This window comes from Pongo abelii, chromosome 1 (genome assembly GCF_028885655.2).
Source record: "Pongo abelii isolate AG06213 chromosome 1, NHGRI_mPonAbe1-v2.0_pri, whole genome shotgun sequence".
In the NCBI taxonomy this organism is placed as follows: Eukaryota; Metazoa; Chordata; class Mammalia; order Primates; family Hominidae; genus Pongo; species Pongo abelii.
Genome location: NC_071985.2, coordinates 42,829,776 through 42,842,017, shown reverse-complemented (window position 1 = coordinate 42,842,017; position 12,242 = coordinate 42,829,776). Strand labels below are relative to the sequence as shown.

Here is a 12,242-nt window from a genome sequence, read left to right as displayed (position 1 = left end):
GGATGAATGACCCCTGTGATTCCAGCTCCCCCCCACCCTCCCCCGAGGTCTCATCTAGCTGGATACCTACGAGCCATCCCTCTCCTTGGAAATACACCCCTCTCCCAGTTCGCTGCCGCTAAGAGGCCCAGACAATTGGAGAGGAGTGGATTTTCCATCTGAATTATGCAGCTCCTTGACACGCCTCCTCTCTCCCTTTGCACGGCCTTGGTTAAGAACTAGGATTTCTTCGTCCCCTCTCCCTGTCCCCCAGGCAGCAGCCCCCAGCCTACTTCGCGGTCCTCCCAGCTCCCGGCACCGCGCGTCCTCCCCTTTAAGGCCCGCCCCTCCCCCCACACCACGCCTCCCCAGGCCCCGCCCCCCGCCCCTCCCCTGTAAGGACCGGCCCCGGACGCAGACGAGGCTGTGACGCGGCCGCCGGCCCGGGGCTGGGTACATTGTCGCGCGGCCGCTTCCCCCCGGCCGGGCCCCCGCCGCCCCGCGGTCCCCAGAGTGCCAGGCCCCCGGGGGGAGGGAGGGAGGGCGCCGGGCCGGTGGGCGCCAGCGGCGCGCGGCGGGACCCACGGAGCCCCGCGACCCGCCGAGCCTGGAGCCGGGCCGGGTCGGGGAAGCCGGCTCCAGCCCGGAGCGAACTTCGCAGCAGGTCGGGGGGCGGCGGGGAGGGGGCCCGGAGCCGGAGGAGGGGGCGGCCGCGGGCACCCCCGCCTGTGCCCCCGCGCCCCCGGGCACCATGCTGTCCAACTCCCAGGGCCAGAGCCCGCCGGTGCCGTTCCCCGCCCCGGCCCCGCCGCCGCAGCCCCCCGCCCCTGCCCTGCCGCACCCCCCGGCGCAGCCGCCGCCGCCGCCGCCCCCGCAGCAGTTCCCGCAGTTCCACGTCAAGTCCGGCCTGCAGATCAAGAAGAACGCCATCATCGATGACTACAAGGTCACCAGCCAGGTCCTGGGGCTGGGCATCAACGGGAAAGTTTTGCAGATCTTCAACAAGAGGACCCAGGAGAAATTCGCCCTCAAAGTAGGTTTGGGGCCCGGGGAGGGGAGGCGGGGCCGGTCCCGGGCCCTGGAGCTCCACGGCGTCGGGTGCCCGCCCCGGCCTGGGTCGCGGCGCCGGGCGGAGGGGTGGCCGCGGCGGGGCGGGGCGGGGCGGCCGGGCCAGGGGTGCCGAGTGCGGCGCGGGCGGCGGGTCCCAGCGCCCTCGCCTCTCTGACCGCTTCCGGCCGCTCCCGGGCGGGAGCCCTGGGACCCGCTCCGGGGACTCAGGGGACCCTGCCATTTTGGGGTTTGAGCGGGATCCAGCCGAGTCGGAACGGTTGGCTTCGGGACTTCTGCTAATTTTACTCCATCTCAAGGAAGTGATTTTGGGGGTGGTGGTTCGCCGTCCTTTCCTCCCTTCTTTTTCTCTCTTTGCGGGCACAAAAGGCCCATTAGTCATTGAGCCGGTTGGTCGGTTGGTTTGGAGAAGTCGGATCGCAGAGGTTTATTTAGCCTCGCTCCTTATTTGGGAGCCGGAATGTGTGATTTCACTTCCCCGAGCCTCGCGAGGGCAGCCGGGCCGCCTTGGGGCGCGCCGGCCAGGAGGTGTGCGGCGGGAGGGTCCTGGGCGTCCCCCGGCTGCGGGGGCGGGATTGTTTGGATCCCAGAGCTGGCCGCCTCCCACGCCCGCGCGGGGCGGCTCCGGGGAGAGGCCGGCGGTGTCCGCGGCCCGGCTGAGCATTGTGAACCGACTCTGTAACCCGCGGCCGGATCCGTGCTGATTCCGCCTCCTGGAGAGGGCCACTTGCTGTCCTGGACTCGCGCCGTGATGGGCAGTCTGCTGAAACATTATCCTTGAGCCGGGGGAGCCCATCCCTTTTCTTTCTTTAAGGGGTGTGGTGGTGGGGAGAATAAGGATTCAAGTGAGAATATCGACTTCAGAAGTTAAACACAATGGACTGGGAGGTCTCATGAGGTGGGTGGGTCCCCAGTGAAGTGTGAGCCGGTCTTGCAGGGTCACCACCAAGGTTTTCCTCTCACAGGGGTTTCAGGTCAAACCAATCTCTAAAGGTGACACCTCAGGTCTGTTTCCCCTGGGGTGTCTCAATGATTGGAGGAGGAGAAAAATACTTCCTGTGTTATATTTTTCTCTTCCCCTTCAGCCCCCACAGCGAGCTGTATTTCAGTTATCAAGTACAAAACTCAGAAATGTGGTATGGGTGGAACTATTGGAATATACGATCAGACGTTTTAAAAAAAACACCAGTACTTCGGGGTTGTACGGGGCAAGCATGTTCCATTTCTAGATTTTAAGGCCTCTAGAATTATTTTCCTGCTGCTCTCATACTCAACCCTGTCAGAGTGCTTTGCTTTCTACTGTAAATTATTGCTCTGGGATCTCGGTTGTTGTTTAGTGTTGACTGTTGGAGAGGGGATAAGTATCTTCAACACTTCAATATTTGTGCCTTAGACTTCTCTTTCCCTACTCATAACTGAAGGGAAAGGAGGAGGAGGAGTTGTTTGGATTGAGCGTGGCTCTGACCTTGGGGACTGGAGTTGGGTGAATACAGTTTGACCACAGTTAACCTGTATCATTGAGGAAGTGACAGACGGTCTTTAGAGGAGTGTTTGCTGTCCCCTCTGAGACACCATCTGCCTTCACCCATTAGTAGTTTGGGGACACTAGCTATTCATTCTCTTGGATATTTGGAATATTATGTAAAGACTTCAGAACAAAAACTCCCAACTTCTGCTCTGTATTCTGTTTAATAGACATACGCACAAAATCATCCTATAAAATGCTTTTGAGTGGCAATTCAGATTTCTCTTGTAACTAACGGGAGAGAGGTTTAGATATTTTTCTACTTTGAATAGTTTTGGAAGGAAAAATCCAGCAGCGTGTTAAATAACACTCATAGTTTATCCCTCTCAGGTTAGAAGTGGGTGAAGAGTGAAGTCAGTCTGTTTTGACAGGCAGCCTGCTCCCAGATCTTTTAAGTTGACTCAACTGTTAAATTGTGGATTTCCCACACACGTCTTTGTGTTAAAACTTAATAATGGAGGAAGAAAGGAGAGACAAGGCATTTGGAGACTGACAGCCATGTTAACAGCACTTCCATATCCAAATATTGACTGAGACATAATTACAGCTGTGGGGGGAATCTGGTTCAAAGAACGCTGTTCCAGAGACACACACCAAAGAGATTTCTAGATCTTGAATTTTGATTAACCTCAGGTGCTGAGTAGTGAAATGGTTTTCAAAACCAGAAGTCTCGTGATTATAAAGCAGGAGAGGAAGATGGAGTGGGGCAAGAGGGATTACCCCCTTGGGAAGGTGCCTGAGAAAAGGGGAGGAGACCTCTATTCTGCAGTGTGCTGAGGCCAGTGCTGGGGGGCTAGGGCAGAGCTGGAGGGCAGCAGCCCAGCCTCTCCTGGGGTTCAGAAGTCTGCTATGTTGCAGCCCTGAGAGTTGATGGGAGCTGGCAGCTGCTTAGATGCTCTTCTCCCTGCCTATAGTCGGTGACCTCTTAGCCCTGTTAAGTGAAATCAGCGTTTGAAAAACAGTCCCAGCTCACCCTGCTGCTTCTCTCCCTCCACCTCAGAGAGCTCCCATTTAAATGCTTTTGGTGGGTGCTTTGACCTCACCTCACCATCTTTCCTGGCTGCTTTTGCTAAGTTCTGAGTCATGCTTCCAGTCAGAGTTGCAAGGGACTTGAGAGGTCATTTTGTCCAGCCCCCTCATTTTGCAGAAGAGAAAACCAAGGCCCAGAGTGAGGGAGTGACTTGCTCAAGGTACCATAGCCATTCACTTGACAGAGGCAGGATTGGAACCCAGGTTGCCTGACTCCTAGTCTCAGGCTTCTTCCCACTTACTTCCTAACTGAGCCACAGGCTCAGGCACATGGCCAGCTGCTGCTCCAGGGTGCCTTCAGCCTGAGGAGCTGTTCTGTCACCTCAGGCCCTGACTGACAAGAGGGGAGGTCAGCGAAGGGGGCTGGGTGGGTATTTGCCGCTCCTGAGCAGTCCTCAAAGTTGGAGGGGAACTTCAACAGTAGCTCCATGCATTTTTTTTTTAACCACTCCCTCCCCCTTTTGAGAGAGTATTTGATAGACATCTTACTTACTATTTTTTGTACAAGAACATGGGAATTCTATTCTTTCTTTCTTTTTTTTTTTTGAGACAGAGTCTTGCTCTGTCGCCCAGGTTAGAGTGCAGTGGCACGATCTTGGCTCACTGCAAGCTCCGCCTCCCAGGTCCACGCCATTCTCCTGCCTCAGCCTCCCGAGTAGCTGGGACTACAGGCGCCCGTCACCATGCCCGGCTAATTTTTTGTATTTTTAGTAGAGACGGGGTTTCGCTGTGTTAGCCAGGATGGTCTTGATCTCCTGACCTCGTGATCCGCCCGCCTCGGCCTCCCAAAGTGCTGGGATTACAGGCGTGAGCCACCATGCCCGGCCTCTATTATTTCTTTGATAAGGACACCTAGTCTCAACCCACTTGTGTATTAATTAGTTGTATTCCCTAGGAGGGTTCCTCAGCTGCTTGCTGTTTCACTGTGTCATGGTGACCCTTAGGTGTTAGCTCAGCAAATTTAATTAAAGACTGTATTGTTGTTCTTCTCTGCTGTGCAACTCTGATTAGGTGAAGCATGTTACTGCTTTATAAAATATAGAATGTTGTCGTAACTTATCTCTGTGTATCTTTCCATTGTGTGGATTAGAGAAAACAAGGTCCTGTAGTTTCTTTTCCTTTCCTTTCTCCAGCAGTCCTCTCTCCCTAGGTCGTGGAAGCGCGACTGCGATGTGGCTTCCTTTGTTCTGGTGAAGGGGAGATGATTGGAGCCTCTCATGATTATTCTGGATGCTGTTGGAGGGAAATGCCAGAGCTCCCACATCCCCACAGTACAGGCACCATCTCCTTTCTAGCACACCTCATACTGTGTACCTGTGGAGGGCAAGACAGTTAGTGTGGCTAGGTGAGAGGCAGTGTCCCAAACTGGAGTTTGCTGGAGTTGTCACAAGGTTAGGAAAATTTCATTGACCAAGCCAGCCTCTTTTATATGCAATATGGTTACAGGTAGGTAACAGTTTGCTGAGTATCTGTCATAAGCTTAGTTGCATGGAGGATACACATGTAAAAAATGGCCTGTAAAATTTTGAGTCAAGAAACTTATTTAGAGAAGGTGAAATTAACACATGTAGGCTAGGGCTGCACTGTCCAATCTGGTAGCCACTACCCTCACATAGCTAATTAAATTAAAATTAATTAACATGAATAGATTAAACTAAATTAAATTTGAAAAATCAGTTGCTAGCCACACTTCAAGTGTTCAGTGAACATGTGGCTAATGGCTATTGAATTGAACAGTGCAGAAGAACATTTTCATCCTTGCAGAAAGTTCTCCTAGACTTTGTTGGTCTGGGAGCTAAATCGTGTGGCTGGGAATAGAGGAGCTTTGAAAGAGGGGAATCTGTGGTGACTCCAGGAGCTAAGGGAGGCTCCAGCTGGGGTCAGTGGGACATGGCTGTGCCTCTGAGGAGTGAGCAAGTCTGTGAGAGGTGTGGTGGCATTGGCCTGGCTAGAACTGAGGGGAGGAACAGGAGGTCAGAGTGGTCGGGGGTTGGTGGCTCAGAATTGAAGCTAACTCATCTTGTGTCAAAGCAGGCTTTAGAGTGTTTGAGGGGCATGAAGTTGTCAAAAAAGGTTAGGAATCATTGAGGTTGGGCTTACAGAATTATGAGGGAAGGGTCAGGTTTGTGGTTTCAGAGATCCTGTCCCTCCTGGCCCTAGCCCTGACCCCTGGCTCCTGCAGCAGGGCCGTTGGCATCCACTGAGGCAGGATCGAAGCTGGGTCAGCTAATTGTCCTTTTTTACTTGTGAATTCTGGGCTTTGACTGAGCTTGGAGACAATCTCCAGCTAAGATATGGGATCAGTGGCTGACAGGAGGGGAGAGACAAGCAGTCCCTGGGCCTTAGGGCCAAATATTGGTGGGTGTCTAGGAAACAAAAGAACCCCTTTGTGGGAGGAGGAAGGTATTGGGACCTGTGATGTTTCTGCTACTTGGGACCTGAGAGGTTGGGCCATCCATAGTTGATGATTTTTCTTAGGAAGCAGGTACAGGGGATTGGGAGGAGGGCCTGGAAGAGCCCAGCCTCAGAACTGCTGGAGGCAAACTTAATCCTTGGGCTAGGGGAGGGGCCAAAGCTCCTGTTACCCAGAGCCCAGGAGTGTGCTGAGTGGGTGCCAGGAGGAATGTCAGCCAAGATGGGGAAGAGCAGGGCACAGTCGTCTGCGTCTGAGCCATTGCCCAGTTCCCAAGCAGACTTGCCATGCTCTGAGCTGGGGTTCTTCCTGGTGGCGTGATATCTGTGGTGCAGGATTCACTCTATTCTCCTATCTTTCCTCTACTTCAGGCCCTGCCAAGGGTCATGTGAGGTCTCTTTTCCCCCTCTTTTCCCTGCACTGTATCTTTCCAGATTGTTCTGCGTCCTGGAGGGAGGTGGATGGGCAGAGAAGAGTTGTTCTTTGCAGGGACTGCAGCTTTTCTTGGTAATGGTTTGAGGCCCAGTGGCAAAGCAACCCACACTTCATAGTAACTTAGAATCCACACTCCCTGGTCATCTTTCTTGACTCCTTGCATATCACTGAGGAAGAAGCTGGGCCAGTGCAGAAAGGTTCAGTGGCATGTCCAAGGTCTTACATGGTGTCAGCGTCCGAGCCACATCTTGAGACCTGGTTCCATGGGATCTGCTCTTGGTCTGGGCTCCTTTGGTTTTTGGTTGCTAGAAGACTGTAGACCTGGTGGAGCAAAACTGAGCTCCACTAACACATCAGCTAGGATCTTTCCACATAGGTTACCTTGTAAATGGGGGCATTGGTGAAGAGAAGGGGCCATGTCACTGGACAGCATAATAATGTATGGCAGTTATAGAACCCAAATCAGATTGCTGTGTACCTTTTCTAGTTTTTAGGAAAATACTGGTATTTTGTATTTTAAGATATATATATATATATATACAGATATAGATATGTAGAGATGAGCTTGTTACCATGGGTTATGTGCTAGATAAGAAAGCAAAAATAAGTACATACATAAATAGAAAGGTTCCAGTGTTTGTATGCTGCTAACAAGTTACATGACCTTGAATAGGTCAGCTAAACTTTCCAGGCCTCATTGCACAGAGGGTCGGCTCGAGCAGCTCCTGAGCACCGGCAGGGTGAGGCAGTAGAAGGTGGTGAGGCAGTAGAAGGCGGTGCTGCAGGCCAGAGGTGGAGGGCAGGCAGGATAGCTTGCTGACTTGCTCCGGGTCTGACCATCAGCAGTATCTGGGTCAGCACAGATGCCCTTTTGTAGGCTTAGTGCCGGGCTCCAGAGCAGCCTGTGTCCAGTTAATGAATAATCATCACTGACCAGCTGCTCCTTCTCTTGTGTGAAGACTTAGAAAGTGTTCTAGCTGGTGACTCGGCAGAGAGGATAGACTACGTAATTTAGCAGGGTGTGCATCTTCTCTTTCCTTCAAATCAGAAGAATCATAGTGTAGTGGTGGTGCAAAGTAGAGATGAAGAACTCTATTCCCTACTTGAGATTCCTTTCTCGTTTCAAGTTATGGGGCATTTGAAGGCCACTGTGATTTCTGGTGCAGGCTGTGCCCTGTGCACAGGGATCTGGTTGAGGAGCTAAGCGAAGGCTGAAGTCTAGCCACTGTCCCCTTGCTCAGCTTTGTCTTTGTGTGTGGCTGGGTTCTTTCAAAGGAGTGCCTTCTTCTAATTCACCAAAGGTATAGTTACGGATTAAGGGTTGTTCTTAGGTTAGAGTTGGGGACTGATTCCCAGAGCTGATGAGGAAGTTAGGATTTACATTCAGGTGATCCTCAGCCCCTCAGACAGGGCTGAGTAAGAAGAGATATCAGGAATCCAAGGAAGCAGGAGGAAAAGGGGTTGCCTGGTGATGTCTGTTCTCTTTCCTCCTCTTCCTGCCCATGCAAGGCTAGAGCAGCTGTTTCAGCCTGGAGGTTTGGACTGTGGGGTCCTGTGTGCTGGGCCGTCAGGTTTGGTGGGAGGAGGAAGAAAGCAACAGTAGAAGGAGACATGAAGTTGGGCTGGGCCTCTGGCAGTGAAAGGTTCTTGGGGTCTTTATTCTCTGATCAGTAAACACCTCTGTATGCCAGAATGAGCTGGGACAGGGCCCCAAGGTCAGCCCATATTTGTGTCTGGTGTTCTCCTCCAAGACCAGCCAAGCTGTGTGCTCATTCTGCTGGGAACCTGAGCCCTCCAAAAGGGTCATATGAAAGGGCATCTTATTCTTGAGGGACGTTTCCAAGCATCTCTGTGGCCAGTGTCCGTCCAGGACTCATCTGAGAGGTGAAGAGTGGTGGCCAGAGGCGGAAGCTAGTGGCCGCCCGATGGGAGCCTTTTCTGTTTCAGAGCATATGAGGGAGCTGAGGGAGCTGTACTGTTGATGCCTTCTCTCTGGCTCATCTCCATGAAGATTCTTTTGAACCAGAAGCAAAGGTGAAGTCTCTCTGAGGGGAGGGGCTGAACAGGAGATTTACTGACTGTCCCCCTGCCGACTCCTCCACTTTCATCCTCCTGCAGGGCTCCTTATCCTCCTGCTTGTCTACAGGGAGAAGATCGAGTTGATCGTTTGCTGCCATTTTAATGATCCACATTGTTAGGAGGCTCTCAGTACACACCGGACCTTAGCAGCCTGGCCTCCTGCCCAGGGCCCAGAACTGTTACTCAGCCCCTCTGCCCAACAGCTAAAAATAAACCTGTCACTGCTGCAGTCTCCCCTCACAGCCAGGCCCTGTTAGCTGTCCCAGTGCTTCCTGCCACACTGCTGACCTGTTTCTGTCATTTTCTGCTGATATTCTCCCTGCTTGCCCCTTTCTCTTCCAGCCTGAGGTTGGTAGGTGATTTGGGGCTAACTCACTCTTCTGAGTGCTGGAAGACGTGCTATGGTTTTTGTCTTCAGGTGTCTAGATTTGTGTGTATGAAAGCTCTGTGAAGCTGTCCTGCTTATTCCCCAGTAGGGAAAGGGTTAGACAAAAAGGAGAGTGACCAAGCTCATCAGAGTGGATCAGACCTTCTACTGTGCTCTCCTCCAGCCCTGGCTTCCTCCAGTTTTACCTCCAAGCAGGCCTCTTTGCCAGAGTTACCTAGGGATGCTAGGACAGCCCCACATGGGCAGTCTGCCCCAGGCCTTCAACCCGACTGCCCTGTCACTGAGCATGCTACCTACAGTGTACTCCTGCCCTGTTGCTACATTGTATTCTCCACCTCCGCAGTGTGAGGCTTTGGGCTACCACATTCAAAAGTGTGACCTCATCTTGTCAGCTTCCAAGAATAACTGGGCCCTGGCTCTCAGGATCTCCTTCCTGAGTCAGGCCATGGCACCTCTGGCCCTTCCAGCTCAGCCACATGCAGAATGTCACCGAGTGCATGGGTTTCTTCTGCCTCTTGACTGCAGTATTGATGTGTGTCCATGGAGGTGTGTCCTCTTCCTCTATTCCCCAGGGATCCTGGAGACTTGTGGAGCAAGATGAGGAAAGGGGCTTAGGTAGCTAGAATATCTGCTTAGCTGATAGATACTGGGCAGAGTCTGACATTGGCATTCTGTTCTTCAGCATGGCGTTAGTATTCTTTCTGTTTTTTTCTAATCCCTAGACAGGTGTTGATACTAATCGTGGCCTAGGACGGCTCTATGTCTGCTTTCGGGAATTATGGTTTATTTGGGGGGAAGGGGTGTATGGTGGAGAGTGATGGCAATGACAACCAAGACATAGGACTTGAGGAACCCTCTGCCTTCAGCTAGTTACATACTCTGACCATGTGTCCATGGCCTCCTTCTCCCACCTCTCCCCCAGGGCCTCATTTCCTCTGCAAGGAAAGATTTATCTGCCAGGGCCCATTGGCCTGTGCAGGGGAAGAGTTGGGCATAGTTGCCAAGCGTTTATTTTTAACTCTGACAGAAGGAGCCCCTGTCCTCAGAATAGCCATACCCTCTGTCTTTCCCTATCCCGACTGCCTTCCTTGGCTTCTGTGATTCCTAGAAGAAGGTTAGTAGGATTCTAAAGGCCAGGCTTCACAGGAGCTGGAGAAGGATAGCCTAAGTGAGGAATCTGCAGGTTGCTTGTCATGCTTGGCTTCTGCAGAGCTCAAAGGGTCTTGCGGGGAGAGCCCTGGACACTAAAGGCCATGTGTCTGGAACTTGGAGAATCCTAGGAATGCAGGTGGCCTGATGAGGAGGCTGCATGTGCCCTGCAGCTCAGAGCAGCCTGGCTGCACAGCTGAGTTGGACAGCCCAGCGAGGGGTCATCCCATGCCTTCTCCATCCTTACAGGCACCCAGATCTCTGGCAGATGGGGAGGCCACAGGGAGAAAATGAGCATATGTAGTAACCTGCCCTGGAAACGCTTGCGCTTGCAGACACGCCAAGTGCTGTCATTCTCTCTGACTGCCAGGCTCACGAGCATCATGTCCTTTCCAGCAGAGCCCACCTGGGACTCTTAGTGACTTCATACCCTTTGTATTCTCTTCCCTGATGTGCTCTAGTGACCTGTGCTCACAGAGAGGAGGAGGAAGAGTGGCAGTGCCCCCTCTCCTGGGTCTCAAACTCTCCTGACTTTATGCATTTGATTTGGCTACCTAGGCTTGGATTCTTTAAAAGAAAATAAAATTAGGTTTGAGGTGTAACCAGAGAGGGAAGGAATAGAGAGTAGTAGGGGGTGGGATGGGTGGTTGAAACATGTGGCTAACTCTGAGAACCCTCAGCTATGGAAGGAAGGTCTTGCCCCCATGATTCTTCGGCATGCGGGATTAGTTTGCCCAGAGCCCAGCTCTGATCATGTAGCTTCCCAGCTTAAGCCCTTCAGTGGGTCTCTTTGCCTGCAGAATACATGAGATACCCACATCTTTCCCAGATCTGGCCCTGATCTGTTTTTTTTTTTTTTTTTGGAACACGTGCTTTTTTTTCTCCCCAGCTTAAGTGGCTTATATATGTTGTTTCTTTAACAGAACTGTGCTTTCCACTTCCACACCTTAGCATCTATCCATCTGCATCTTCTCTGTACCATGCCTGTTCCCTGTCCTGTCTATATCTACCTGTTCCACCCTGCACAGATGCTGCTTTTCCAGAGCCTTTCACACCAAAAGTGGGTCTTCCCATCCTTCCCCATCAAACTTGCTGATACACTCTTACCTTTTATTTCTCTGTTTAAGTGCATTTCTCCATGTGCAAGGCATCTCTCTCTCTCTCTTTTTTTTTTAACAGGAAGGCAATTTATTAACAGAAAATATTTGAGGAGTCCTGTCCACAGTGACCAAGGCAACTCCCCTTCCTGCGGGTGCTGTCAGAGGGGTTGGGGGTGACGTCCTCAATCCGTCCGATCTTCAGACCTGAGCAGGCAAGGGCCCCGAGGGCCACCTGGGCCCCAGGTCCGGGGTCTTGGTTCTACTTCCTCCTATGGCTCGGAGCTTGATGTGTAGGGCAGTGATACCCAGCTCTGGGCCACGTCCCGGACAGCCAACGCAGCAGCATGTGGTGAGGATTCATCTTGGCCTGCCTTCACCTTCATCTCACCAGTTACACGGCAGATGATTTCTTTGCCACAAAGATCAGTGACGTGGACAAAAGTGTCATTGAAGGATGCAAAGATATGGCAGACACCAAATACATTCTCTCCTTCAGCCACCTGAGGTCTGAGGCTGATGACCTGTTCTTCCTTCTTTTCTTTCCCCTTTCAAGGTGCCATTTCTGCATGTTGTTTCCAGACTCCACATAGGAACGCAAGGCACCTCTTTAGATATCGGATTGGATTGTAAATCCCTTGAAAACCTACATCTTCGTTATTTTTGTGTCCTCTTATTTTCATGTAGTGACCGTATGTCCTCATTAAAAAACTCAGGCCAGGCATGGTGGCTCACGCCTATAATCTCAGTGCTTTGGAAGGACAAGTGGGAGGATCTTTTGAACTCAGGAGTTCGATATCAGCCTGGGCAACATAACAAGACCCCATCTCTACAAAAAATTAAAAAGGTTAGCCAGCTGTGGTGGCACATACCCATAGTCTCAGCTACTCAGGAGGCTGAGGTGGGAGGATCACTTGAGTCCAGGAAGTCATGGTTACAGTGAGCTATGATCATGTCAGTGCACTCCAGCCTGGGTGACAGAGCGAGACCCTGTCTCTGAAAAAAGAATCCTATTTTGGCACTGTGCATTATACGCATTATACTTAGCTGCTGAATAAAGGTGTGATAACTGAGTAATAG

At 51.9% G+C, this 12,242-nt stretch overlaps 1 protein-coding gene and 1 pseudogene across 2 annotated transcripts in view; one reads left to right on the top strand and one right to left on the bottom strand.

Annotated features, from left to right (window-relative positions):
* The first annotated feature begins 404 nt into the window (after nucleotides 1–404).
* Nucleotides 405–12,242, top strand: part of MAPKAPK2 (MAPK activated protein kinase 2) — a 49,267-nt gene continuing 37,429 nt past the window's right edge. Inside the window, exon 1 of one of the 2 annotated variants that reach the window (XM_002809542.6) lies at nucleotides 405–1,012. In XM_002809542.6, coding sequence (XP_002809588.1) covers nucleotides 731–1,012 — 282 coding nt within the window. In that variant the 5' untranslated portion in view covers nucleotides 405–730. The remainder of the gene's footprint in view (nucleotides 1,013–12,242) is intronic. The other variant, XM_054521811.2, reaches the window with a different exon arrangement.
* LOC112135054 (small ribosomal subunit protein uS11-like) lies at nucleotides 7,144–11,725 on the bottom strand (annotated as a pseudogene).